General features: G+C 38.5%; 3 protein-coding genes across 5 annotated transcripts in view; 1 reads left to right on the top strand and 2 right to left on the bottom strand.

Annotated features, from left to right (window-relative positions):
* Positions 1 to 185: 185 nt before the first annotated feature.
* On the top strand, positions 186 to 14,716 carry LOC141340638 (nucleoside hydrolase-like). 3 transcript variants are annotated; one of them, XM_073845685.1, is made up of 7 exons: positions 186 to 367; positions 540 to 607; positions 864 to 1,048; positions 4,375 to 4,554; positions 4,645 to 4,756; positions 13,959 to 14,095; positions 14,214 to 14,716. In XM_073845685.1, the coding sequence occupies exons 1-7, from the start codon at positions 285 to 287 to the stop codon at positions 14,559 to 14,561; spliced, it is 1,113 nt and encodes a 370-aa protein (XP_073701786.1). In that variant the 5' UTR covers positions 186 to 284; the 3' UTR covers positions 14,562 to 14,716. The 3 variants fall into 3 exon arrangements, with proteins under 3 accessions (XP_073701786.1, XP_073701787.1, XP_073701789.1); XM_073845686.1 differs by having other exon boundaries at positions 215 to 367; positions 508 to 607; XM_073845688.1 differs by having other exon boundaries at positions 222 to 367; positions 520 to 607.
* A 43-nt stretch (positions 14,717 to 14,759) lies between these two features.
* Positions 14,760 to 17,458, bottom strand: coa5 (cytochrome C oxidase assembly factor 5). The gene is made up of 3 exons (XM_073845689.1): positions 17,243 to 17,458; positions 16,891 to 16,974; positions 14,760 to 14,967 (listed from the first exon to the last, which is right to left on the bottom strand). The coding sequence occupies exons 1-3, from the start codon at positions 17,342 to 17,344 to the stop codon at positions 14,926 to 14,928; spliced, it is 228 nt and encodes a 75-aa protein (XP_073701790.1). The 5' UTR covers positions 17,345 to 17,458; the 3' UTR covers positions 14,760 to 14,925.
* An 837-nt stretch (positions 17,459 to 18,295) lies between these two features.
* Positions 18,296 to 27,906, bottom strand: part of mgat4a (alpha-1,3-mannosyl-glycoprotein 4-beta-N-acetylglucosaminyltransferase A) — a 77,700-nt gene continuing 68,089 nt past the window's right edge. The window contains exons 13-16 of the mRNA XM_073845814.1: positions 26,988 to 27,066; positions 26,482 to 26,542; positions 24,053 to 24,165; positions 18,296 to 23,759 (exon numbers count right to left, since the gene is read on the bottom strand). Coding sequence (XP_073701915.1) covers positions 23,733 to 23,759; positions 24,053 to 24,165; positions 26,482 to 26,542; positions 26,988 to 27,066 — 280 coding nt within the window. The 3' untranslated portion in view covers positions 18,296 to 23,732. The remainder of the gene's footprint in view (positions 23,760 to 24,052; positions 24,166 to 26,481; positions 26,543 to 26,987; positions 27,067 to 27,906) is intronic.

Genomic DNA, 27,906 nt, shown 5'->3' with positions numbered 1-27,906 from the left:
AAAGATCTGAACAAATGAACGATTCGTGAATCCCGACGAACTCCAACGTATAAAATAATATCACCCAAGCAATGTATCTTAAGTCGCTACATTAAAAATAATCAGTGAATGTTAATATAAGATATTTATTATTTTGACCCGACGTGCGTGAAAGACATCATCCACCTCACAAATAGGCTATGTTGAGCCCGTTTCATGTCTGTGTCCATTCTGCCAGCTGATATTTCTGTAACTTACCACAAGATCATTTGATCACACAAGTGCACCCGCGCTTTCTTGTGTGTATGTTCTCTTCCGCACGATTTAGATGCATTTTCAGGAGAGTACTTCTTAGAAGACAACGGGCCGGTGGATTAACCAAGACTCGGTAAACAATTGTTTTTGTGTTGGGCTTACCTACATAAGGTTACAGTATTTTATATAACATGGAGAGCCCTACGATTTAAATATTAATATTTAAATCACAAACGCGGTATAAATCATGTTGACTAAGTAATTTTCCCAAAGCTCCTCCTACAGATAACGGGTTCCTCTTACAGACACCGAGAGCTCACTGCATCACACAACATTCAAGAAACTAACACGAACATCTACAGCTTCACTACAGGTAAGAGAAATCCTGCAGAGAGACCGCATTAACGCATACTAGTTACTAATCTACTAATTAGTCATTTGGATGATTATTTACCCCAAGTATCCAACAGTACAGTCTTGTTTAGAGACAATCAGTGAAACCGAAAGTGCCTTGCTCAAGGCCTCAACCTCTTGTGAGTTCTGAATATGTAGCTTTTATCAGCACAGATGTGTAACATAGCTTACCACCAACTTTTGTTAAATGTGTTTGTTCTCATGTCATTGTCTAGAGGCCAGCATGAAGAAGTTGCTTGTGGATGTGGACTGTGGTGTGGATGATGCTCAGGCTCTCATGATGGCTTTGGCAGTGTCCGGCGTGAAGATCCTGGGCATCACCTGCGTTCAGGGCAACACATCAGTAGACAATGTCTGCAAGAACGTCTTGCGTGTCTTGAAAGTGTGTAAGCATCTAGAGGTGAGCTGGTCCCTTACGCAATTATAACAGTGGGATGAACATTTCTTTTGTATTGTGCACTGTGCAGTCATGCATTGTTCATTTTATGATTTTCATACTGATTTAGACTTCACAATAGTAGATGATGTGTCGACTTTATGAAATTAACAAGAATTTGCTTATTCATATGTAGGATTATGCATTATTAACTGTATTATGAATGTGTCTTATGAATTATTATATTTATATGCTTATTAATCGTTTTTGAGAATATGTATTCAATGCTCTAACAGTTTTGCCCTGACTGACCTTTTGAGACATGACATGAGACTGTATGCTGTTGCTATGTAGCGATGTTATTTTCGTACCGATTCTTAGAACAAGAACAAGAAGTACTTCCTAGTAAATGTGCCTTTTTAAAGTTTGGGTTGGTGAGCAATCATGCAAATTATTAACGCTTTTGATCACGAGCTGAGACATGAGTATTGTGTTCCTAATCAAAATATAGAAATATTAACATAATAATCATCTTTAAATATTAGAAGTTTGGTTATGTCTTATTGACTAAGCTACTCAATATAGTGCTGAATGCTTTATTCATCCTTCGAAGTATATGTTTCATCTGTATTTTTCCATCTTCATCTATGTAATATGTATGATGTCCGAAGCACAGTTCCTCAAAATGGTTATTCTTGGTACTTAATGAAGACAGTTTAGATGGACAATTAGATTAACATTCACATATCTCAAAAGCTAAAGTTATAAATTAAACTAAAAGAGAGAAATGAAACTGCACGTCCACTCAACTAAGTTTAAAATGACAAATCACGAGTTTATTCACGAGTTGATGAATTGATGTATTTTAAACTAACTTTGACCTTCAGACTTCCTGAGTTGTCTGGTTTTAGGGTATAAAAAGTCTTGCAATTTATTCTGGACAATTCGGAGACTTCAGACTTCTCAACCTCCTTTACTCCGCTATCAACTTTCTTCTGGGTGCACCTGAAACGGTCTAATTTTCTATTAGACTTATTTTTCTCAGATTTTATATTGCTATTAGACTATTTGACTAAATTTGACTTATTTTAATTATTTATTTAATGAATTAATTGCAATTGACATTTATAGAACTCTCAACTTTTGAGACAGTAAATATTATTATTGCAACTTTTCATCTAATTTCTGCATTGGTATATCTTCTTAAATAAATATACTATTATTGAACATATCTGAATTGGCTTACTGATTATGAAATTGGAACCAATGTTTATTCCTTGTTAATGGAATTAGGGACTATTCATGGTGTGATTCTCTCACTTGCTACTATTTGTTGAATGTGATTTACATTTTGATTCAAAAATATATGAAAAATATTTGAAAATATTAAATAAATTTTATAATCATTTTAACCCCACCCGTCTGACTTCGAATCAATCATTTTCCGCATCAGTAGATGTGTAGAGACGTTTTGTAAATAATTGATGCTTCTCGATGCACAGGTATTTCAAAGAGCACATACTTTGACCCATTGGTTGGGGGAGAGGTAGTAATGTTGCATAACTTTGAAACTTGAAAAAATCGGTGTACGAGATACTGGTGAACAAAGAGAAGGGTCAAATGAGAAATTTCATGCTGTGAGCGTTAAAAAAACCTGGAAACCAGGTCTGTTTAAATGTGTAATTTGAATAGTATACTGGATAACGAAAGGACCTTTTGAAAAAACATACAGTTGAAGTCAAAAGTTTAAATACAACTTGCAGAATCTGCAAAATGTTAATTATTTTAAGAAAATAAGAGGGGGTCATACAAAATACATGTTATTTTTTATTTAGTACTGACCTGAAAAAGATATTTCACATAAATACATTTACATATAGTCCACAAGTTTTAGTTGAATTTATAAAAATGACCCTGTTCAAAAGTTTACATACACTTGATTATTAACACTGTGTTGTTGCCTGAATGATCCACAGCTGTGTTATTTGTGGCTGTTGTTGTTAGTGATAGTTGTTCATGAGTCCCTTGTTTGTCCTGAACAGTTAAACTGCCTGCTGTTTTTCAGAAAAATCCTTCAGGTCCTACAATTTTTTTTTTTTTTTTTTTTTTTTTTTTTGAATTTTGTGTATTTGAACCCTTTTCAGAGATCTATCTTTTCACACTGAGGACAACTGAGAGATATGCAACTATTACAAAAGCTTCAAACGCTCACTGATGCTTCAGAAGAAAAAAACATGCATTAAGTGATGAAAACTTTTGAACACAATGAAGATTTGTACATTTTTCCTTATTTTGCCTAAATATGTTTTTTTTTTTTCATTTAGTACTGCCTTTAAGAAGCTATATAAGATACTTACATGTTTGCCAGAAGACTAAACAAGTTACATTTACCCTGATCTTTAAATTCTTAATGCATCGTGTTTCTTTCTGAAGCATCAGTGAGCATTTGAACCTTATGTAAACACTCAGTGTGAAAAGATGGATCTCAAAATCAAACAGTCATTGTTGGAAAGGGGTTCAAATACACAAAAATGCTGAACAACCAAATAACTTATGGGACCTAAAGGATTTTTTTGAAAACTGTTGAGGACAAACAAGGTACTCAACTATCACTAAACAGCTGTGTATCATTCAGGTAACAACAGAGTATTAAGAATCAAGTGTATGTAAACTTTTGAACAGGGCCATTTTTATAAACTCAACTATTATTTTCTTTTGTGGACTATTTGTAAATGATAATAAGAAATCTCTTATTCAGGTCAGTACTAAATAAAAAACATGCATTTTGTATGATCTTTCTTATTTTGGTAGAATGATTTCCATTTTGCAGATTCTGCAAGGTGTATGTAAACTTTTGACTTCAACTGTAGGTAGTTTGTTGGAGATATTTGACCACTAGTAAGTGTAATTCCTTAATTTTTTACTTCAAAAGTTCAAATGGAAATTCACCCCACATTCATCATAAATGATCATGAAAGGCTAGAAGGAAAGGTTATGGAAGTTCAAAACATATTACAGAAGTGCCTACACCCCTTGCTGTAAAAGTATTGCATTGGCAGCTTAACATCTCATTCGACTCGTAGTTCTGGTAGAAACAATGCAGAGTACTGTTATGTAGCACATGACTGTCATTTGAGCATAACTAAAAGACTTGATTATTTTTGAATGGGATAAAGAGTCAAAACCTGTGTTCATGATATGAGAGATTGTTACTCAGAAACCTTACATTGAGTTTCTATATTCTATATCCTCTTATAATTCTAGCTTCAATTTGAGCTAAATAACTCCAAGAATAATGTTGCTGCACAGTAAAGCATTGTTGTCCTGATTGTGTCTCTGAATTACTCTAGATTCCTGTATTCCGTGGAGCGACTAAATCGCTCTTGGGACAGACCATCAGTGCCGGAGAGTATTATGGCAAAGATGGACTCGGGGACGCCCCGGACCCCGACGCTCCTGGTTTGGATCTTGTCCAGAAGGAGGGCGCCGTGTCAGCCATGATCCGAATAGTCAATGAGAATCCTGGAGAGGTCTATATGATTATACAATATGAAATATTAGTAACTGGAAATATCTTGCATTTCAAATATTTTATCATGCGTTGTTCCTGTTTTTTTAAGGTGTATTTAGTGGCCATGGCTCCGTTGACAAATGTGGCTTTGGCAGTGAAACTTGACCCCTCATTTCCCCAAAAACTCAAAGGCCTTTACCTTATGGGTGGCAATACAGACTGTGAGTCCCTAATACCTTCTTGACACAAACAGTTGAGGTCAAAAGTTTACATACACCTTACAGAAACTAAAATAAGAAAATAAGAGGGATCATACAAAATGCATGTTATTTTTTATTTAGTACTGACCTGAATAAGATATTACACATAAAAGATGTTTACATATAGTCCACAAGAGAAACCCTGTTCGTTTCAGTCACATTTTTCATGAGTCCCTTGTTTGTCCTAAACTGCTTGCTGTTCTTCAGAAAAATCCTTCAGGTTCCATAATTTTTTTTTTTTTTTTTTTAGCATTTTTGTGTATTTGAACCCTTTCCAACAATGACTTGAATCTTTTTACACTGAGTGACTCATGTGCAACTATTACAGAAGGTTCAAGGTTTCATGTGAAATATTTTATTCAGATCAGTACTAAATAAAAATACCGTGCATTTTGTGTGATCCCTCTTTTTTGGTAAAATAATTAACATTTTGTAGATTCTGCAAGGTGTATGTAAACTTTTGACCTCAACTGTACTATTTGGACAATATATACAACATTTGAACTGGTAAGATTGATTCGTTTCAGTGAATTAGTTTAAAGTAACCATTTAGATAAATCAATACAAAAGTAAATTTCTGACTTAACAATTACTAAAAATCTAGATGTTCATTTATTTATTTATTTTATTTCTTTAATGCAAAGCTGAATTTTTAGCATACTCCAGTCTTCAGAGTCACATGAACCTTCAGAAATCATTGTAATATGCTGATTTGCTGCTCAAAAACATTTATTATTATAATTATTCATGTTAGAAACAGTTGTGCTGCTTAAATTTTTTGTGAAAACTGATGAAAAGCATTTATTTGAAATGTTTTCTAACAATATAAAGGTATTTATGGCTGGGTTTTTACACATATTTCACGATTTGATTCGATTTCCGATACATGAGTCAGTTGGTACTACATCACTATAATATTAAAGACTAAAATTTACTGATTTGTATTCGAAATCTTAAATTACACTCATTTTTTTAGAAGGTGAAAGTTACAGGAACATAGTTGTATTTCTCCACTGCTCCAAATCGTTTTTAGAAATATAATAAACAATGGTGGTTTTCATAACTTGTCGGATTTATTCAAGCATAAATTAAACATGGAAGATTAGTATTCAAATTAATATGTTAGCCTATATTGTGCATATTTTTAGCAAATTCTCTCTAGAGTTCATTCAAGCTGACTGACGAGTTTATGGTTTTTCTGTGGTAAATGTGAAGTTACGTGACATTGTTTACAAGCTGTTATTTGACGTCCTTCCACGGTTGAAACACTGATTGAGCGATTACATAAAACAGTATACAGATTTTAGCAAGTTGAACTCTTTCTTTAAAAATACTTTTGGATGTTCATTCATGTTTACTTTGTGTTGAAACTGTTCACTTTTGAACTGAGGCGATCTGTCACTCCACATTAAACCGCGCCAAAACGGGACTCGTTTTTTGCATACTAAACAGAATTTCAATCTGACGCTTCGTTTCATATCAAATGTGACAAAACACACAGCTTAGTGCGATTTATTTAATGAGAGGTATTTATTTTTACCCCGCCGTACTTTTTATCGAGAGTTTTATCAATTGATGCATCCTTGCTGAATAAAAGTGTTCGTTTCTGTTTTTTTAGGGCACTCACTGAAATACTTGGAAATTCATTATTTAGTTATTGTAGGTTATTACAAGACTTTTGAACTTTTGTGACTTAAAAAAAATTATGTTTTTATGTTGAAAATTATGCTGCGTTCCAGGCAGGCTTTTGAGCTCATAAATCACTACTTCAAACCACGACTCACAACTTTGTAGCGTTCCAGGCTAGTCACGCCAAGTTATTATTTTCATATAATTATTAAGTTTATTGCAACGTTATATTGTCCTAAGCTCAGGGGTAGGAAGTCACGGGTTTGACTGCCACTCCAGTGCACTTTTTTTTATGGGTAGAAGGTTGGAAAAACACGGATTACGGGTTGCCTGGAACGCGGCATAAGGGTAAATGAAGTTACCATATGGTTCCTTGCCGGTTCCTTATGGTAATATATATATACACAAACAAAAACTTAGATTAATATTTATTTAGGAAATTTAAAATCTTTCTGTTTCCTTGTCATCCTCGTCAGAACCCTTGATGGGGCCAGCTGGCACAACAAAAACCAACCTCTATCCATAGAATTGTTGAGTAGATGGCTGCAAAAGAAAAGTGCAGATCTACTGAGAACATATAATATTCACATAAATTGTAAATATATAATAAGAAGTGAAAAAAATAGCACAAAGCACTGGTGGAACCACTTATTTTAGCAGAAACAATAAACACCAATCTATGCTACAATAAAATATGAAATGGCTTACATTAGTAGTAATTATTATGATAAAAAACTGTTATAAGTTAAACATTTCACCATTTATGGCTTGATAACTTCAATAAATGTTTTATGTTTCCCACTGGATCACTGTATAATGTTATACAAACTTGTGTTAACATCCAATGCACTATTGAGTACTATTGTTATACATTATAATTACATATATTGTAAATATATAGTCAAGTAAAACAAAAACAGCACTATACGTTCTGGTGGTACCACTTCTTTTACCAGTAATGAGGCCCTCAGTAAAAATAAACATCAACATATGCCATTTTATTACAATAAAAAACTATTATAGGTACTAAAACTGACCAAAATTACAAATTTTTCACTGTTTATTTCTTGATCATTTCAATAAATGGTTTAAGTTTGACACTGGATCACTGTATAATGTTATACAAGCCTGTGCAATATTCAGTGGACAAAAAAACAGGCATACTATCACTTGCTTTACTCTTACCTGAACAGGGCGTATGTCTAAAAATGGACATACTGTTACTTGAGCTGGTCTTACCTGAACGGTGTGTATGATCAAATATGATCACACCATTTTTATACCACAGCGTTCACTAATTTCTAGAAATCCTACGCAAACAACGTCTATATCAACATATAACACAACTATTCAGCCATATAATGTATGAGTTCCCTATCAATTTGGTCACTTCTACATTGCTATGGGAATATCCTTTCTCCAAATACTACTGAAGCCTTATTGAATCACGCCAGTAAAACTGGCCAATGGCCTTCAAGCACGCAAAATATGAGGGGGGCCCCACTCTATATAAGGCAGCGCTTGAATGCCATTCATTCAGAATCTTTTCCTTCAGCTATCTACTACGAACAAGAAGCCACATTCAAGACTACTCACCGTGTGATCTACACACTGCAACGGACACGCCTTCTCCTCTGCTGTGTTCCAGTGAAATTCGTTGGGATGACATCTCGCGATTGCCCCTTCTGTGCGGAGCCAATCGAACTCTCCGATGGCCACGAGTCGTGCGTCTTTTGCCTGGGTCGGGCCCACGCAGAGGCGGCTCTCGGGGGGGCGGACTGCCTCCACTGCGGAGACATGAGCCTTCGGACTCTCAGGCTCCGTGTGGCCATCGTCCAGGGCGATGAACTCACCCAACTAGCTCTGCCGCGCTCTTCCTCTGCAGCCTCTCTTGAGCCAAGGAGTAAGGTGCTGCGAGCTTCTGATGTGGACCTGTCAGGGTCAGGTGACGAGATCGCACCGGCTCAGTGCCCATGCGCTCCTCACCCCCCTGATGCAGGTTCCCTTCCAGTGCGCTTCATGACTGCAGATCTCCGTCCCTCTCCCGGCGCTCAAGATATGGTGTCTTTCGGTGCCATGGAGGACGCTGAAGAGGCAGACGATGCCATTTCGTTGGCAGCGTCTGAGAGTGAGGAGTGGTCCAACAGCCCGCTGGAATACACTGCGCCTCACGCCAGCGACGCGGGGGACCTCCATCATGGTGATGTAGAGCTCCTACGCGTCCTGACCAAGGCGGTCGAGGAGCTCGGCTTGGTGTGGGCGCCACCTGCCGAGCCGACCAGAAGCCGTCTGGATGAGTGGTACCACCAGTCGGACCACGGCCGAAAGGACACTCTGCGGAGGCCCGGCCCCTTTTTTCCCGAAGTGCACGACGAAATAGCGAAGTCGTGGAACGTGCCGCTCACTAGCCGTGTGCACAATCGAGGATCCTCCCTCCTGTCATCTGTGGACGGAGCTGACCGAGCGGGATATGCTAAACTCCCTCCCGTAGAGGAAGCCGTCGCTGCCCACCTCTGTCCTGCAGCCGTGACAAACTGGAGAATGAGAAACAACGTGTCTCTCCCTTCTAAACCTTGCTGCGCCACCGCAAACTTCGCTGGCAAAGCCTTTTCCGCGGCGTGCCAGGCTGCTTCAGCGCTACATGTGATGGTGATACTCCAGGTGTATCAGGCCAAACTCCTTAAGTCTCTGGATGAAGGTGGCCCTGAAGTTTTCAAAGAGCTCCGACGAGCCATGGATCTGGCCCTCAGGACGACGAAAGTGACAGCCCGTGCGATTGGCCACAGTATGGGTAATCTGGTAGTGCTGGATCGTCATCTATGGCTTACCCTGACTGAGTTGAAAAGACGGCCCTTCTGGACACGCCCGTGAATCCATCGGGTCTCTTCGGAGCGGCGGTGGAGACGTTCACCGAGCGCTTCGTTGAAGCGCAGAAACAACCCAGGGCCATCAGCCACTTCCTGCCTAAGCGCGCCGGCATGAACCCCCCTGCTCGTCCTCAGCACAGCGCGTGGGAAGACCGCACGCCTCGTCCTCTGCTTCGGCCCGGCCTGAACAGGAGCCAGCTGTGAGACCAAGACAGCCGTGGCCGAAACGCCGTCAAGGCTCGAAGCCCCAGAGCCCCCGCCCCGACAGAGACGGATCCAAAGCCGCGTTCCTGAAGCTGTCTCTCGGAAGAGGAAAACTACATCCCGCGCCGAAGACAAGCCACTGAAGAAGTCCGCTCGCTCCGTTATGTGCGTTCATCATGCTCCCCTGCCTGTTGCGGGAAGCAAGAACAGTTGTCATGTTTGTTTTTTGACTGTTCCACTATGCAGTGCAATAAAGTAAAAAAAAAATGCAAAACTTACCTCAATATCAGAGCGATTTTCCTCCTCTCACTCCCCTCTCCCCCACCACTCACACCCGTGTGGTACTAAACTCCCCGCTCGCCAACGGCGAGTTATCCCTCACGGTGTGCAGCCCGCCTCGCCCTCTGTCACAGTTCGCAGAAGCGTGGCAGATGCTGCCAGGAGTATCGGAGTGGGTTATGAAATCAATTAAGAATGGCTACACGCTTCAGTTCTTCCGCAGACCGCCCCGTTTCAACAGCATGTTGATGTCCACTGTACGGGAGCAGAATGCGTCAATTCTATGAAAAGAAATACACAATCTTCTCGGGAAACGTGCTGTAGAGTAAGTGCCTCTGGCAGATCGCGAGAGTGGCTTCTACAGCCGTTATTTTCTGGTGCCAAAGAAAGACGACGGACTGCAACCAATTTTGGATTTGAGACCGTTGAACTGCGCGCTTTCAAAATGTCCGTTCAAAATGATTACTCTGAAGCAAATCCTCTCACACGTCAGAGCAAGGGACTGGTTTATCTCTGTGGATTTGAAGGATGCTTATTTTCACATTCAGGTAGCCCCCCGCCACAGGCGCTTCCTGAGGTTTGCTTTCGAAGGGATAGCGTATCAATTCACAGTCCTACCCTTTGGCTTAAGCCTGGCCCCTTGTACATTTACGAAATGCATGGATGCGGCTCTTTCCCCTCTAAAGCAGAGCGGAATGCGCATCCTGAACTATCTCGACGATTGGCTAATCTTAGCCCAATCAGAGAGTGCGCTGCGCAGCGACAGACGCAGACTTCTTGCTCATCTTCAGAACTTAGGGCTGACTGTAAATATGCAAAAAAGCATCCCGGTACCGACCCAGAACATTTCCTTCCTGGGAGCAGAGCTAGATTCAATCAATATGAGAGCGCGCCTAACAAAGGAACGCTCACAATAACTGGTCAGCTCTCTCTCAGTCTTCAAGTTAGGGCGCTCCCCTCCGCTGAAATCCTTTCAGAGGGCTCTCGGCCAGATGGCTGCCGCCTCGACAGTATGCAAATTGGGGCTCCTGCATATGAGACAGCTCCAGCTCATGGCGCGCGGGCTCTCTTCGCGTCAAAGTGACACACGAATGCTTGGATGTACTGACCCCTTGGCGCGATATGACTCTGTATCGCCAGGGTGTTCCTATTGGCCAAGTGATCAGGAGGAAAACTGTCACGACGGATGCATCAAGCACAGGCTGGGGAGCCGTATGCGACGGCAGGCCAGCCTTCGGGACGTGGACAGAAACGGAGAAGTTTTGGCACATAAACTGTCTGGAGCTCCATGCTGTACACCTAGCGCTCGAGTGCTTTCTCCCGGACATCCTTCACCGTCACGTTCTCATCAGGACGGACAGTACGACAGTGGTAGCGTTTATAAATCACCAAGGCGGTGTGAGCTCCCGGCCACTAATGCGGCTAGCGAAAGACCTCCTTTTGTGTGCAGATCAACACCTCCTTTCCATACGAGCAGTACATGTCCCCGGACGCTTGAACCATGGCGCAGACTTACTGTCGAGGGGCGGGGTGATTCATGGAGAGTGGAGATTACACCCACTGACAGTGAATATGATTTGGAGTGTATTCGGCAGGGCGGAGGTGGATCTATTCGCATCAACACTCACTGCCCGCTGTTTTATTCACTGACACAATCTCCCCTGGGAGTGGATGCTCTGGCTCACAGCTGGCCGAAAGTTCGCAAGTATGCCTTTCCTCCAGTGAAGCTCCTGCCTCAAGTGCTTTGCAAAATCAGACAGGACAGAGAATCTGTTCTGTTAGTGGCACCGAAATGGCCCAACCAGCCGTGGTTCCCATGATTGTGGGGGAGATGCCGATAGCCCCCTACTCCCCCCCCCCCTGGATTATCCCACTGAGGAGAGACCTCCTCTCTCAAGCGCAGTTTACGATATGGAACCCGAACCCAGAGTCTTGGAGCCTTCATGTCTGGCCGCTCGACGGTGCCCGCCTGTAACAGATGCGCTCCCTCAGCCTAGACACCATCTCCGAGGCTAGGGCTCCGTCCACTAGACTCCTTTATGCGCATAAATGGAGAGTTTTCACAAATTGGTGTGAGTCGCGGGGCGAAGATCCATTCGGCTGCCCGATACCAATAATTCTTGCCTTCCTCCAAGAGCAATTTGATAGTGGCCGTACGCCAGCTTTTCATGCACTGATCGACAAACGCACAATTGGCAAAAATGACCTGGTCATACGATTCTTGAAGGGAGCAAGAAGACTGAACCCTCCGCGCCCCTCCACTCTGCCCACTTGGGATTTGACGCTTGTGCTTGACGCTCTCATGGGCGCACTGTTCGAGCCCATACAATCAGTGAGCTTGCGGGCACTCTCTCTCAAGACAGCGCTCCTGCTTGCGCTAGCCTCTGTTAAGCGAGTTGGTGACCTGCAGGCATTATCAATCGACGACTCGTGTATTGAGTTTGGGCCAGGTGATTGTAAACTCACTTTAAAGCCCGGGAAGGGCTATGTGCCTAAAGTGCTTTCAACTCCATTTAAAGCGCAGGTCATAACACTGTCCGCTTTCCCCCCCGAAACATTGGCCAAGCCGGGGACGCTTGATACACTCTTATGCCCTATACGGGCTGTGCGCACTTACATCGAGCGCTCCAGAGAGTTTAGACTCTCGGAGCAACTATTTAATTGCTTTTTTGAGGGCGAACAAAAGGCCTGCCTGTGTCCAAACAAAGACTGTCACACTGGATCGTTGACGCAATTGCTTTGGCTTATGGCTCTAAAGGCGTTGAATGTCCTATAGGAGTTTGCGCTCACTCAACCCGTGGACTCGCGTCCTCATGGGCCTGGGCAAATGGCATGTCCATCCAGGATATTTGCACGGTGGCAGGTTGGTCATCACCCAGCACTTTCGCGAGGTTTTATAACCTAGATGTGTCGTCGCTTGCCTCTCATGTGTTGTCAGTGCGAACAGCGCAAGCTGCGCACCCATTCACTTAGCAGTGATGAAATCCGAGCCGCTTACTTGTGTGGTTTCCACTAGGTCGTATACACCCCTGTTGTCGTGCCACCAATACAGTGCTGCCCCTTATCAGCTATCAATCATTATATATAGTTCATCATGTTACTCCACCCCTCACGTAATGTGGCACTGTCCACTTGCCACACCCCTGGCTTGCATGGTTTCGACTAGGTCCTGTAGACCGAGCTGTGTTTATCAGGAATACTAACGTCATTGCAGCCTCATACGGTTCTGTCGGTGAAGCTTAGCATACATAGTTGAGCCGGGATCCGTCCCTGTGACATGGCGGGATTTTATATGTTCCCCATAGCAATGTAGAAGTGACCGAATTGAAAGGGAACGCTCCGGCTACTCACGTAACCTCGGTTCCCTGAAATGAGGGAACGAGACATTGCTTATTGCCGTGTCACTCAGTTCAGGATCTTTAAACGTAAATTGCTTCAGTCAAGATTCTGAATGAATGGCATTCAAGCGCTGCCTTATATAGAGTGGGGCCCCCCTCATATTTCGCGCGCTTGAAGGCCATTGGCCAGTTTCACTGGCGTGATTCAATAAGGCTTCAGTAATATTTGGAGAAAGGATATTCCCATAGCAATGTCTCGTTCCCTCATTTCAGGGAACCGAGGTTACGTGAGTAACCGGGGCGTTTCATTGACTTACCATAGTGCATTTTGATGCCTTTTCCATTTTTGTAGGAGTAGGTAGGAGCGTAAATCAGCATTTTTCTAATTCCGGAAGCACGGTGAATTTTGAAACGCCACGGGCAACTTCCGATTGGTCAGATGGCATGGTGTCGGTATCTGTGACGTAGACTAACATCCGTTGATTGGCTGGGAGAAATCTATGTGCTTACACAATCTCATGCAAAGCATGCAAATGCCATTGAAAATGTTCGATTAAGTTACCAAATATGGTTTTTCGCCCGATAAAGGGTTAACCATGCTAACCCCAAACATTTGACTGGTTTTCACAAAATATTAAACAGCACAACTGTTTTCAACATTTATAATGAAATAATTATTAAATTACATTTACACAAAATATATTAAAATATAAAAGTAAAAAAAAAAGATCAATGAAGTGCAGTTTTGCCCAGTCCTAAACCAGAATCATTTGTACCCTTGTTGCTTGTTTTTAATATTTTCAATGTATTAAACCAGGTTAGCGAATGACATCTGTTTATGTTTAGCTCGTGGGAACACCACTGTGTGTGGAGAGTACAACTTTGCAGCTGATCCTGAAGCAGCATATATTGTTCTGAATGAATTCATTTGCCCACTTTACATTGCATCCTGGGAGTTCACCTGTCGCAGTCAGTTACCCTGGGTGAGATCCTCATCTCTTGAACATTATAATAATGCATATATAGATGATTATGTATAATGTACTACAACTGTTGGTGGTTTATACATTCTTGTATACCATCTGCACGTGTGTGTTTTAGGAGTTCTGTGACAGTTGGCTGGCTCAGGACACAGACAAGGCTCGGTTTATGAAGCAGATCTTTAAGCACATCATGGAGTCCTCCCACAGTAAGAGGACTGAGAAGGAGCTGGTGGACGGGCAGGGCTTCATCTCCTGTGATTCTTATGCCATGGCAGCAGCTCTAGACGAAACGTATATCATTGAAAGTGAACTAAGACCTGTCACCGTAGAGCTGGCGGGAAACTGCTGCCGGGGAATGATGGTTGTAGATCACCTCGATATACTGAAGAAGACGCACAAAGCCCACATCTTGAAGAAGGTGGACTTGGAGAAGTTTAAAGTGCTCATGATGAATGCTTTGAAGTAAATGATCATCAGCAGCCATGTCTGGAAGTATCTTACTATACTTTAATACTGGCTACTTCATCAGATTCACTTTTGTACTAAACAATAAAACCATTCATACTAAAATGCTAGTCACCTGTTAAGATACTGCATTATGATAATAAACTACTAACATTTTGTATGTTGTTCTCTTTAATGGATCCAGTGAATTTATCAGTGGTCATTCAGAACTGGAAATGTTTTATTTTATGATTTCTGGTGTTGATCATGAGTAAATGACAACTGTTTTTTACATGACAAATTTCCTTAAGCATTATATTTACACATTTGAGAGCATGTCTTAGCATCTTCATGTTCTTGAAAACATGTTATGTTGACAGTGTTATTCAGTATCCCTTTCTGCCTCGGAATCGAGATCGGGTGTCCAGCTGTAATAATAAGAGAAGGAAAGGGCTTTTATTATACAGTAAAGACATTCTGATATTATCACTCTTAAAACTGTTAGCATGTGCACTTTAGCTGTAGTTTGGTTGGTTTAAAAAGCTATAAAAAATACTAATAAAATGAAATACAGTGGCTTAAACTATAATAAAAACTTTAAATGAAAGCCAACTCAAATATTAAAAAAAAAAAACTTAATCATACTTTGACAAGGCACCATTTCTCACTTAGTTTAACTTTATGTGCTAAACTAAACTAACACTAAAATAAACTTAATAAAAACTAAAAAGAAGTAATAGGGGAAAAACAATGCATGAAAATGACAAAAACAAGTAAATTAATTTAACTTAATAAAAAAAGTAAAAGATAAAGAAAACTAATTCAAACTTTTATGACAGCCACCATTATATTCCAACAATGAATGAGACAAACAACTATATATATATATATATATATATATATATATATATATATATATATATACATACATACACACACACACACACACACACACAACCGGTCAAAAGTTTGGGGTCAGTAAATTTTTCTTCTTTTTTGAAAGAAATTAATACTTTTATTCACCAAGGGTGTATTAAATTGATAAGTGATAGCAAATACTTACATTGTTAGAAAATATTTTGAATAAATGCTGTGCTTTTGAGCTTTTTATTCATCAAAGAATCCTGAAAAAATATCACAATTTCTAAATAAATACTTTGCAGGGCAACTGTTGCAATATATAATCCAATATAGATCATTCTAATAATAAATCAGTATATTAGAATGATTTCTGAAGGATCATGTGACACTTAAGACTGAAGTAATGGCTGATGAAAATTCAGCTTTGCATCACAGGAATAAATTAAATTTCAAAGTATATTACAATAGAAACCATTATTTTATATTGCAATAACATTTCGCAGTATTACAGTTTTTTTTCTATATTTTTGATTAAATAAATGCAGCACTGATGAACATAAGAGACTTTCTTTAAAAACATTACAACTCTTACTGACCCCAAACTTTTGACCGGTGGTGTATATATTAAATATATGTAGCAAAGCATTGTATAGAATGTATATTTTCTTTTTAAATGTTTGTATACTCATTATTGATCATCATATAAAAAAGCCATTTAATTTTTTAACCATATTAAACCATATCACAGGATTCCCTGTTTAGAGTGTTTTCAGGACGCGTCATCAATCGGCCATATTGGCGGCACTGAACATAAACAATGCCACTTAACTGAATAAAACTTGCATATTTTGCTGATTATTGCAGTTGAAAATGGTCAATTAATGTCATGTTTTTAACTGTTTTGAGTACTATAGACTGCCAAAAGTTATCAAAAAAAGTCATGGAGAAATAGCATTTGTGGTTGACCAAACCAAACCAAACCAAACCAGGGATCCAGGGCAAGAATCTTGATCACGTTTGTGTTTGTTCTTATCATTTCCGGTCAGGTAGGTGAAATAATTAGGCTAATATTTTAATTAATACTGCTCGTAAGTATCTTTACACCTGTTAACTTTAGTTTGTCAAAATATTGCACCCTTTCCAGCTTACTAAGTCCTTCTCTACATGATTTTTTTTTCATGGTTTCGACAGCATAAATGAGCAGAACAACGCATTCAGTAGTACATTAACCGTGCAATCAATGCTGTTGTTTGCATCCGAGTATCTCCAATATAGCTATGCATATGGGTAACTGGCCAAATCGTGATCTCTAGTTCACATCATTAGCTGATTAGATTGTATTCCTTTACATGAACTGGACATTATTCAGAATCAAGAGCTTGTGAATCAAACTAATTTAATCATCTATATCAACACACATAGTACTTGTTTAAAGGAGTTCAGACAAGAAAATCGTGTATAATTTTAATTTAAACAGCTGATGTACTGACCATGGATCTCTTGCATTCAAAGAAAGCCACTTGCAAGCCTCTGCAATGTCCTTCCTTCAGACACTCACTGGGCTTCTTACCCTCCTGTGACACAACAGAGACCATTATTATTTAGACAGCTGTGGGGGGGAAAAACAACTTCCGTTTAAGTTCTGCCAATGAGCTTGAAATGCATATGATTCATACTGCTTATTTCTCTTATGCGGTACCTTTCATATTTAACTTAATTGTACACCAGGCATCAGAAATATGCTCTAGTTAAACTTACGCACTGTTAATAACAAACAACAATTACTGTGAGAGGCAATTACAGATCTGTCAGGCTGTTGATGATACATATTTCTGATATTACCTTCACCACACAGTCATGCTGAAGGAGACAGGCTTTGAAATCTTCTCTTAATCCACCGCAGGCGCGGCCGTCTTCCTCTTTATCCTCGTAATATTGTGGCATTCTGTATAGCTTTCATTCGAGCCAGTTTAAGCGAAATATGAGCTGAGAAAAGTGGCAAGAAGAACACAACAAGCTACAGATAAGTCAAATGCGAAATTATTATGAAAGCCGCCATGTTACGTATGACGTATATCAGGAAGTGGAACAGAGGTGCATTGTGGGAATTGTAGTTCGCAGATTGTTTCGCGCTTGCAAACCTCAGCACTGATGGCAAGATTTGATCGAAAACAGTGTTAAATGACGCCATTTTATACTGTCATTTTATACTATGCATCGACTTAAATCACTTATTATATTAAGTAGAACTTAACTGTCATAATAGCAGTGTGAAGCATTTATATTGACCAGAAGATGGCACTAAAGTAATGGTATATTGTCAAGTTTATACTTGAGCAACACATGCATTAGATAAATTGTGGCAGTTATTTTAAAGAAACAGCAATTTCTGAGAAAATGTTTAAAACTGTACTGTAAGACAAAAGAGTTTGAACAATTTCTTGAAACATGTTTATTAGTGCAGTTGTGGCACTGTAAAAATGGCTGGTATTTTGTTTTTAAACACTGGTTGGTTTGATATTTCCATTCCAGATTTAATATACTACACTCAACAAACATTTTGGCCTAAATTTAAGATTTGTGTATTTGAATTGCATATACAATGTATATCTTAAAATTTCTGTTTAACAAATAAATTATTAAACTTAATGTGATGCATACTTGTCAGACATACAAAAATAAAACAAAAAGATATCTGCACTCAAATAAAAAAAAAAAATCACAGCGTAGTGGTTTCATTTTATTTATTTAGATTTTATTTTATTTTATTTAAATAATCATATTTTCAAAATGCATCTATTTAAATTTCTTAGAATCTGTTCATTGTAAATGCAATTAAATTTATTCAGTTGACAATATGTAACTATCATATAAATACCTGTGGAACAAGCAATATTCATTTTGTTAGAATGTATGAGATTGAAACAAACTGGAATGATCATAAATATAGTACTGACAAATACACAAATAATAAGATTTCAAATGTGTTATTAAACATTACCAAGCCTGTATTTTTTTAATCCAAAGTACAGCAAAAACAGTAAAATATGAAATATTTTTACTATTTAAAATAACTGTTTTCTTTTAAAATATATTTAAATTAATTAATTTCAGTGATTTCAAAGCTACTCAAGGCTTTAGTGTCACAAGATCCTTCAGAAATCATTCTAATATTTTGATTTGCTGCTCATAAAACATTTATGATGTTGAAAACAGATGAGTAGATTTTTTTTTTAGATTTCTTTGATGAATAGAAAGTTCAGAAGAACAGTGTTCATCTAAATAGAAATCTTTTAAACATTAAAAATGTCTTTATCATCACTTTTGGTCAATTTAAAGCATCCTTGCTAAATAAAAGTATTAATTTCTATAATGACTCCAAGCTTTTGAATGGTATAGTATATAATGTAACAAAAGCTTTTTATTTCAGATAAATGCTGATCTTTGGATCTTTTTTTCTTTCTTTACTAAACAGTTCTGAATATTGATGATAATAATAATAATAATAATAATAATAATAATAATAACAATAAGTTTCATTCAGCATATTAGAAAGATTTCTGAAGGACCATGTGACACTGAAGACTGGAGTAATGATGCTGAAAATTGAGCTTTGCTGTAATAAATGCAGGCTTGGTGAGCAGAAGAGACTTCTTTAAAAAAAAAAACATTAAAAATCTTACTGTTCAAAAACTTTTGACTGGTAGTGTATGCATCTTAAATCTTATTAGTTTGTTAAACTTTACATTCAGGCCTATTTTGCTCTTTAAGACTGTAGGAAAATATTGTTTAGGCCCTAAAATGGCATAATTCATACATACAACCCCTTCCAAAAAATGAAAACGTTACTTACAGTTGCATGATTAAATGTGTAAGATAAATTAGTAAAATAAATGAGCAATGAGGGAACACAACAGAAACAAAAAATGATGAATTATGTCAAGATAGTTTATTTTGGAACAGTTTATTCAAATCAATGTCAGAGCTGGAGAAAGACAGATGAAGGCACATGAAAGTCTAGAATGCACCACACAAGAGGAGCATGTTTCATGTCTGATTCATCTCAATGTAAGACTGAAGGGTGGATTTCAAGATGGACATGCGCTGATCCCAGATGGGAAACGGGTCCGTGAGAGTTTAACCAGAGGGCAACGGACAACAATCCATCTCTCAGTGCTTAAACAGATGTGGAAACAGATCATTGAGCACAAATCTGACTAAAAGGCAACAATAAGGCAAAACACTGTGGAAACCACACCATTGTGGTTTCACTAGTCCATATGAGGATGTAAAGGACAATGATGATACAGCGCTCTACACTCAGACCAAGGATTTATCGCAATCTCTCCTCTCAGGAGAGATCGTAAACAAACTGTAAACAAACGTTTATGACAGTACATTGGCTTCCTATTACAAAACACACACCGCTCAAGTACTGCGATTCACATCCAGCTCCAAGTAGTCACTAAAATGAGGGTGTGCGTATCTAAAAAGGATATGCTCGGAAACTTGAAGCATTATACAATGACACATTATGTCAGCTTGAACTAAAACTTCCAACTTATTCAAGATATATACAATCACATGAGATGAGAGCACTTTGGAAATCTGTACAGCAGTTTCCTTACCATCAAGTCTCTACGTCAGGAGCTACAAACAAAATAAATAAGAACCGTAGCTTTACAATATAATACATGTTCAGTGCAATAAATTCAGGCATCTCAACCAGCACACTGAACACTGAAAACTGTTAAAAATGTAGCTATTCTATTCAAATTCCATTATAAATCTAGGGTTCTGGTAATATTTTGCTCCTGATCAGGTCCACACAGAATCTGCACCTCACAGAATGGCTGTCATTCATCAAGTTTTCTGTGTTTTTACATATTGTGGCTTATGTAATTGTTACAGAGTCCCTAAGTGGACAATGTGATGAAAAAAAATCGTGTTTGCTTAGTTTCTTAAAGTATTATGTACTTAAAGTGTTATATACAGAAACCTTTGTATTCACCTGCAAAATGTTTGTGTTCTCTCACAAAAAGTATTTAAATATAGTTTTTTCTCCCACCTCAAAACTATGGAAGCCCATTTCCGCAACTGAAAAAAAAAAAAGAAGAAGGTAATTGCGACGTTTTATCTCGCAATTCTGACTTTTTTCCTCAAGGTTGCATTATATCAAATTATATCAATTACATCAAAATTGCAAGATTCAAACTCGCATTTGCGAGAAAAAGTCAAAATTGCAAGAAGAGTCCGAATTGTGATATAAACTCGCAATTGCTAGAAAAAAAGTCGGAACTGCATGGTATAAACTCGCCATTGCAAGAAAACGTCAGAATTGCGAGATACAAAGTCGCGTTTGCAAGAAGTCGCAATTCTGACTTTTTTCTAGTTTGTATTTAGCAATTTTGACTTTATAACTCGCAATTGCAAATTTATATCACAATTTTGAAGAAAAAAGTCAGAATTGCGAGATGTAAACTCACATTTGCGAGAAAAAAGTCAGAATTGCATGGTATAAACTTGTGTTTGCGATTGACTTTTTTCTCACAATTGCAAGTTTGTATGTCGCAATTCTGACTTTATAACTTGCAATTGCAAGTTTGTATCACAATTAGCAAGAAGAAAAGTCAGAATTGCAAGAAAAAAGTCAGAATTTAGTTATATAAATTTGCATTTGCGAGAAAAGTCAGAATTGCGAGTTTTTCTTCTTATTGCGCCAGAATTGTAAGAAAAAAAAAAATTGCAAGATTCAAACTCGCATTTGCCAGAAAAAGTCTGAATTGCAAAAAGAGTCAGAATTATGATATCAATTCGCAATTTGCGGACATAAGTCAAAATTGCAAGATACAAACTCACATTTGCAAGAAAAAAGACAGAATTGCAGGAAAAGTCAGAATTGCGTGGTATAATTGCAAGATACAAACTCGCGTTTGCGAGAAAAACTCGCAATTTTGACTTTTCTTCTCGCAATTGCGAGTTTATATCACAATTTTGAGGAAAAAAGTCAGAATTGCGAGATACAAACTCGCATTAGCGAGAAGAAAAGTCAGAATTGCGAGTTTTTCTTCCAATTGCGAGTTTGTATCTTACAATTATTACTTTTGTCAAAATTGTGAGTTTACATCACGCAATTCTTACTTTTTTCCTCGCAATTGTGAGTTTGTAACTATTTCACAATTCTGACTTGAGTTTTTATTCACACAATTCCCAGAAAAAAGTCAGAATTGTGAGATAAACTCGTAATTGCTAGAAAAAGAGTCAAAATTGCAAGATACAAACTCACATTTGCAAGATAAGTCAGAATTGGGTGGTATAAACTCGCAATTGTGAGAAAGTTGCTTTTTTTAATTCAGTTGCAGAAACGGGCTTCCATAAAAAACTTTTGTAAGCAACTGTTGCCTTGCCTCAAGAAACTTTGCATTAATTCGTGAAACTTCTATGTTTAATCACAAAAGTACTAGACTACATTCCCACGAGAAACATTGCATTGATCGCAAAACTTCTACGTTCACACTCAAAAGTACCCTCCCCTCAGAAACTTTGTATTCTCTTGAAAAAAAAAAAAAAATCTACGTTCCCCCAATTAAATTTGCATTTGCTCACAAAATTCGTGCGTTAATTTGCAAAAAGTACTGCGCTTCCCCAAGAAACTTTGCATTCGCTTCCAAAAATGTGCGCTCCCCTGAGAAACTTTACATTTGCTCCTAAAACTTTTTTTTGAAAAAAGTATTGAAAACGTTCTCAGTCCTAACATATATTTCCATCACAGAAGTTTTGCGAGTGAACACAAAGTTTGTCAGGAAATGCAAAACATTTCTGAGAGAACATTATGTTTCTTGGTGGAACGCAAAAACTTAGAATATAATTTTTCAATGCTTTGAAAAAATCAACTCATTTTCTTTCCCCTATCACCATGTCCATTTAGGGTCTCTGTAAATTGTGCTTTCAGCTACCATTAAAATGTACCCTCAGCTTCATTAATCACATTTCACCACATTTAAATTCATTCCGTGCAGAAAAAAAAATAAAAATCAGCAGATTCCATCTGGACTTAATCATGACTCACTGAACATTCAGATACTTGCGATACAGCATAAAAAGGAGAACATTTTCTGACTGACATGACGAAAGCAGACTATTTGAGATGGAAAATGCTCAATGAACAAATGAAGACATGAAAGATTCTGAAACATAAATATGGACATGCCATGCTCTAAACTTGAACGTCCCACTTAAATCAAGCATATAACAAGTTGTCCTATTGATGATTTAACAGTTTTGACACAGGGCGCAAGGCAGTCCTTTACCAGGCCCCCTATTGGGACGCTGGACATTAAGGCACAGAGGTTGGCGGCCCTGCGCCCTTCTCAACTACACGAAGATACGAACATTAACCATCACTCGACTTCAAGCCACAATAAATTCTCTGCCACATCATGAATATAAAATAAAAGCATTTACCTTTTGTACAAATTAAAGATTTATTTCAAATAAATTAATTCACCTTCATAGATCGTCATATTAATAATAATAATAATAACAGCAATTAAAAAACCTTCAGATTGAAAGCCATGATTGATTCATTGACAATAAACCAACACATAGGAAGAAAAGCCACTTCTGTTGACCAGGTAGAGGCCCAAAGATATGCTGTTTGCTTTTAGAAATATGTTTTAAGATTTTGGCAAAGCAGTCAGTAAAATAATAAACTGGTCTCGAAATGTTCTTAAAAGAGTTTCAAACAACAACGGCCTAAAACCTATATATAAAAAAAAAAAAAATTTCTGTCATCCTACTCGTTCATCTTTCAGTCGAAACTCAGCCGTGTTTATCTGACCCAGGGTCAGTTACAGTCCACGACGGCAGAGCGCTGAGGACATTCTTCATCAGTAGGGGACATTAACTTATTCTCCAGCATTGGTGCAGCCTTGAATCCTGAACTTCAAACCTTAATGACAGCGATGATTGCAAGTCTTCACGACACAAGTTCAGTGTCTAGAAACATTCTGTCAAAAAGTGTTTTTTGTTTCTGTACAGTAGTAGTCACATTCACACAACAGAATTCAGGGAATAGTAAAAGGTAAAACAAAGTCTGATGACAGAGGCCAAGGCAAGTAAAAGAGAAAAGAAAATGACAAAACTACCAGAGGAAGATGAAATGACAAATACAAAGGAAAAAGGGAAAAGTTTAAAAGGTGAAGAACACAAAGCCAGGGTTCCTTCACGCACTCTGATATTGTGAGGGTCACTCTTGATCCGCTGTAGATTCGAGCAGCACGTTCCTGTCTGAGTGACCAGAGCGCCTCGACCACTAGAGACATTCAGGTAGTTACCCAGGTATCCTCTTGATATGGATCTGACAAGAGACATCAAAGAACATCTGTCAAGAACGTTGAACGTGTCAGTTGCATTGCTGTCTATGCAGGGTCAGAAAGATCTCGGATTTCATCAAAAATATCTTAATTTGTCCTCTGAGGATGAACGAAGGTCTTATGGGTTTGGAACAACATGAGGCCAAGTGACAGAATTTTCATTTTTGGGAGAACTATTCCTTTAAATACTTCACAAATTGGAGGTATTTCTTTATTAAATTAATTGAAGGCACTTATTAGACTGGCCTTAACCAAAGGCGGCCTAGGCCATACAGACCTCGCTAATAATTGCCCACACGGCGGAGTCCTTCTGGACCGCCAGACGAACAGCCACCACAGGGTTGAAGGCAGGGTCAACCGTCCCCTCTGCCAGTCCTTTCTCAAACTGAGCTAAAGAGAGACACAAAGAAAAAAATATTGTAACTCTAAAAGGGGAGACCAGAAGTGAATGTAACATTTTGCTTGCAAAATACAGACTTACAAATACAGAAAATCAGAAGCAATTCATCATAAGAGAGCAATACTGCCCTACAAAGGCAAAGTGCAGTAACTACGCCAACACTAAAACTGAGAAAAATGCCTTCTTGATCATGTCGGATAGCTTTGATAGAAAGGTATGTAATGGATTTCAATCAACCAAAAATCCAGACAACTGTTAGTGTGACAATATTTACACAACTATCAATACTTTGTTGACCAATTACAAAGAAATGCTCAATTTTGTTCAGTCTGTGGTGTTAAAAGTTTGCATTACCAATTAAAGAAAGAACACTTAAGCAAAACATGATCAGGTCAAAGTGTCTGAATAATTTTTGGTCTCAATTTTAATTAGTTTAACTGGTAGTCCACTGGTAGTATGAAGAATTTGTGTACAATATGTCACATTTTACTTTATTTTGCTGTCCTCACTTAAATAAATGAACTACAAAAAATTATATCTGGTGTCTGGTACATTAGCGTTCAAAAGTTTGGGCTCAATATAATTCAGATGCATTAAATTGATCCAAAATAAAAACTGAGCATATGCTGAATAAGTGTCATCATTGTTTTAAAGGGGACATCGGATGCAAAATTCATGTTTACATTGTGTTTGCATATAAATCTGGTTTGGCAGTGTGTGAACACAAACACTCCTTTTTTATCCCCAAAAAGCCTAAACAGTTTCAATTATCAAGTTGTTTTAATTTTCTGTATTATTCTCACTGAATACACAAAAAATGGAAGAGAGGGGTGGAGTGAGCAGAGCTCATTAACATTTAAAGGGACATGCACCGAAACGGGTCGCTGTGAACAGAGCTGTTTTTGACAAGGTAAAAAGGGTGTTGTTTTACACTACCGTTGGGGAATTTTAATTAAAGTATGTTGCAGACATTTCATGAAAACTCTAGATAATCATACCAACTTGTGGAAAATAGCATCTGATGTCCTCTTTAAAGGTCCCATATCGTACACATTTCTGGAGGTTTATTTTATTTGTTGATGTCCTTAAGAATATATATTTGCGGTATAAGTGCCAAAATCCATCTCAAAATATTTTTACAGCTCCTTTTTTAGGAGCTCTGTCAAAAACAGGTCGATTTTGGCCCATCTAATTAATATTCATGAGCCTCTCTTCTGATTGGCCTGTTGTTTTCTGAGTGACGCACAACCAGGCCAATCACAGGTAACTACGGTCATGTATGCTGTAAGCGTAAGCGAGCTCAGAGCAATAGAGAGAGCTGATACTCAACAGGATATTTCAGAATGATCATTAATGTTTTTTCTTTTACAAACACCGAATGCAGTAGGCTACATAACTGTTGCTTTAGTAAAGCCCCTTTCACAATGCGCGCTGATTCTGGAAAATTACGGGAACTGTGTGAACCAAAGCCAGAACCTAAAGGCAGTGTTGTAGTGATGATGCACGTTATCATGCGACTCTTCACAACGAAAAATAACATTACGTGCAAAGTGGAATGAAGCAGCGATCATCAGGCAGAGCCAGCTCCTCACTATCAGCGCTGAAGCACAGTTTGTTCAGGTTAGTTTCAGTTTAGTGAAGTACGCGTCGCATTACATCTCACATCCAAACGTCACATGTCTTTATGGTTTGTGTGTAAAGCACGCACAGATTCCGGAAAACAACTGTGAATGAACCAAATTAAACAATTCCGGAACAAATCATGGGACACATTATCCGTGTATTTACCGAATCGCTGAGTGAAAGAGGCTGAAGTTGACGTGCCACTGGTCTCTTATATTCACGTTGATCTGAAGCCTGTGTAATGATCGTAGCTTGACATCTATCGACTGAACAGGGTTTTCTCCACTTGTTTTCCTGTTGTTGTTGCTCAATGGAATGGATGCGTTGTTGTCTGGGGGTTTGACAAAAGGAGGGTGGGACGTTGGTTTGTGAGTGAAGGTGGTGACTTGAGTCGATCGGACGTCACATCGTTACGGAAGTCACAGTGGCTCGTGAAAATGAACAGCTACTTTAAGCAGGCTGTGTGCAGTTTACTGTGGATTGACTGTTTTGAAACTCATATGGTAGTTAGATAGCCCCTAGACCTTAGTTATCATGAAAAAAGCCAGGAAATTTTGATTTTGACGATATGGGACCTTTAAAAGAGTTACAGTACACTGGTTTCTCCTATTTGCAAGCAAGGCACAACAATCATTTGCTTCAAGTGCAAAACTGCTGATTTGAGCATGAATGTAATAACTCACCAAGTTTATAAAAGCGATCCTCTGTTCGTTTGTATTTCTCTTTGGTCTTCAATTCAGTGTCCTGCAAGAGATAACACACCCTCATTTAGAAGCACTCCAAGCGCCTGTTTGAAAGAGACTATCGCTATGCTAACAATGTTAGACACAACTGTGGGAGTAATGTTTGTATACAATGATAAAATAAGTAAACCAAAGCTCACAAACCCATTTACACAAACTCAGCCTCATTTATTCAAGGAACATCTTCAAGAACAAACATCAAAGCCCTTTCGGAGGCTTTTTAAGCTCTGTATCACAGCAGGATGGCAGAACGCTGCCTCATTACCACGGTAGCTGAACCTGCGATTGACTAAAATTAGCCCTGGTGGCAGCGTACACAAGAGACCTACACCAGATACTCCTGTCAACCTGCTGCTAGACTCTGACAAACCTGTCACCCCGGGGCTTGTTTGGACAGTTAGAGCAAACCGTATAAATCTAATTGAGACTTGTGTTTTTTTATTTACCGCAAAGGGCAGGATCTCGACAGTAGTGTTCTCGATTTTGTCTCCTGGGTGCTCCTGGTTTCCACTGCGAAAAAGGAACCTGTCAATCAAAGGATGATTGTTAATGAATATGCATGTACAGGCACAAATTCATGAATATTCGTGAACACGCATGTACAAACACTGGCAGGACATGGACAAAAACTGAGTCGAAGACTGTGTCAAACTTTGAACAGCACACAGATAAGGGGTCTTTAAATAGGCCCCTACTTGAGCTGCTAATTAAATCCAGTCACACGTAAGTAAATTGACACTTCATCTTGTTAGCACTGTTTCTACTCACACAAACACTTTGAACAGGTCAAGACTGTTAGACAAAGAAAATTAATGGGCGAACAGCATGACTGTCTGTCTGCATCTATTTACAAAATAGCCCTCGTCTCTCTGATCAACCACAAGGGGGATTTGAAGTAGAAGGACACGTGTGAGAGAGTTTTTAGCATTTTTGGCCTTAAAAATATTTAGGGCTACCCCCTAATAGTCAACGAGAAGAGGCTTGGTCGACCAAAATTTTATTAGGCACAGAAACTAAATAAAAATCTACAGGAAGTGGCAAAGTCATAATAACAACAACAAAACTCACTACAACAACAAAACTTTGTGCTTTTGTAAAATAATGAAAGAAAACGCTTTGTGCCGTCTCAGTCTCTGAAACTCTGTGTAAACTTGCCTTGCAGATATGAAAAAATATATATCTTTAGAGAAAGCGAAATGACTACTTTCAAATGAACCAATTCAAATGAAAAATATTTTCAGATTATGTAATCTGTATGAAACATGCATACAGGCGCATCACTACTGCGGTGATGATGAGTCGCAGAGTTCATCTCTTTAACTGAAAAAAAAAAACATTGTTTACCAATAAATTACTCAAATGTTA

This window comes from Garra rufa, chromosome 8 (genome assembly GCF_049309525.1).
Source record: "Garra rufa chromosome 8, GarRuf1.0, whole genome shotgun sequence".
Classification (NCBI taxonomy): domain Eukaryota; kingdom Metazoa; phylum Chordata; class Actinopteri; order Cypriniformes; family Cyprinidae; genus Garra; species Garra rufa.
Note: the sequence above shows the minus strand (reverse complement) of the source record. Positions and strands in the feature narration are given on the sequence as shown.

Coding starts and splice junctions, on each gene's coding strand:
- LOC141340638 (XM_073845685.1), top strand. CDS start 285: ATGTTCTCTTCCGCACGATTTAGATGCATTTTCAGGAGAGTACTTCTT. Junction 1,049..4,374: donor AAGTGTGTAAGCATCTAGAG/GTGAGCTGGTCC, acceptor GAATTACTCTAG/ATTCCTGTATTCCGTGGAGC. Junction 4,555..4,644: donor TCAATGAGAATCCTGGAGAG/GTCTATATGATT, acceptor TGTTTTTTTAAG/GTGTATTTAGTGGCCATGGC.
- coa5 (XM_073845689.1), bottom strand. CDS start 17,344: ATGCCACAATATTACGAGGATAAAGAGGAAGACGGCCGCGCCTGCGGT. Junction 16,975..17,242: donor AGCATGACTGTGTGGTGAAG/GTAATATCAGAA, acceptor GTTGTGTCACAG/GAGGGTAAGAAGCCCAGTGA. Junction 14,968..16,890: donor TTGAATGCAAGAGATCCATG/GTCAGTACATCA, acceptor TTATTATTACAG/CTGGACACCCGATCTCGATT.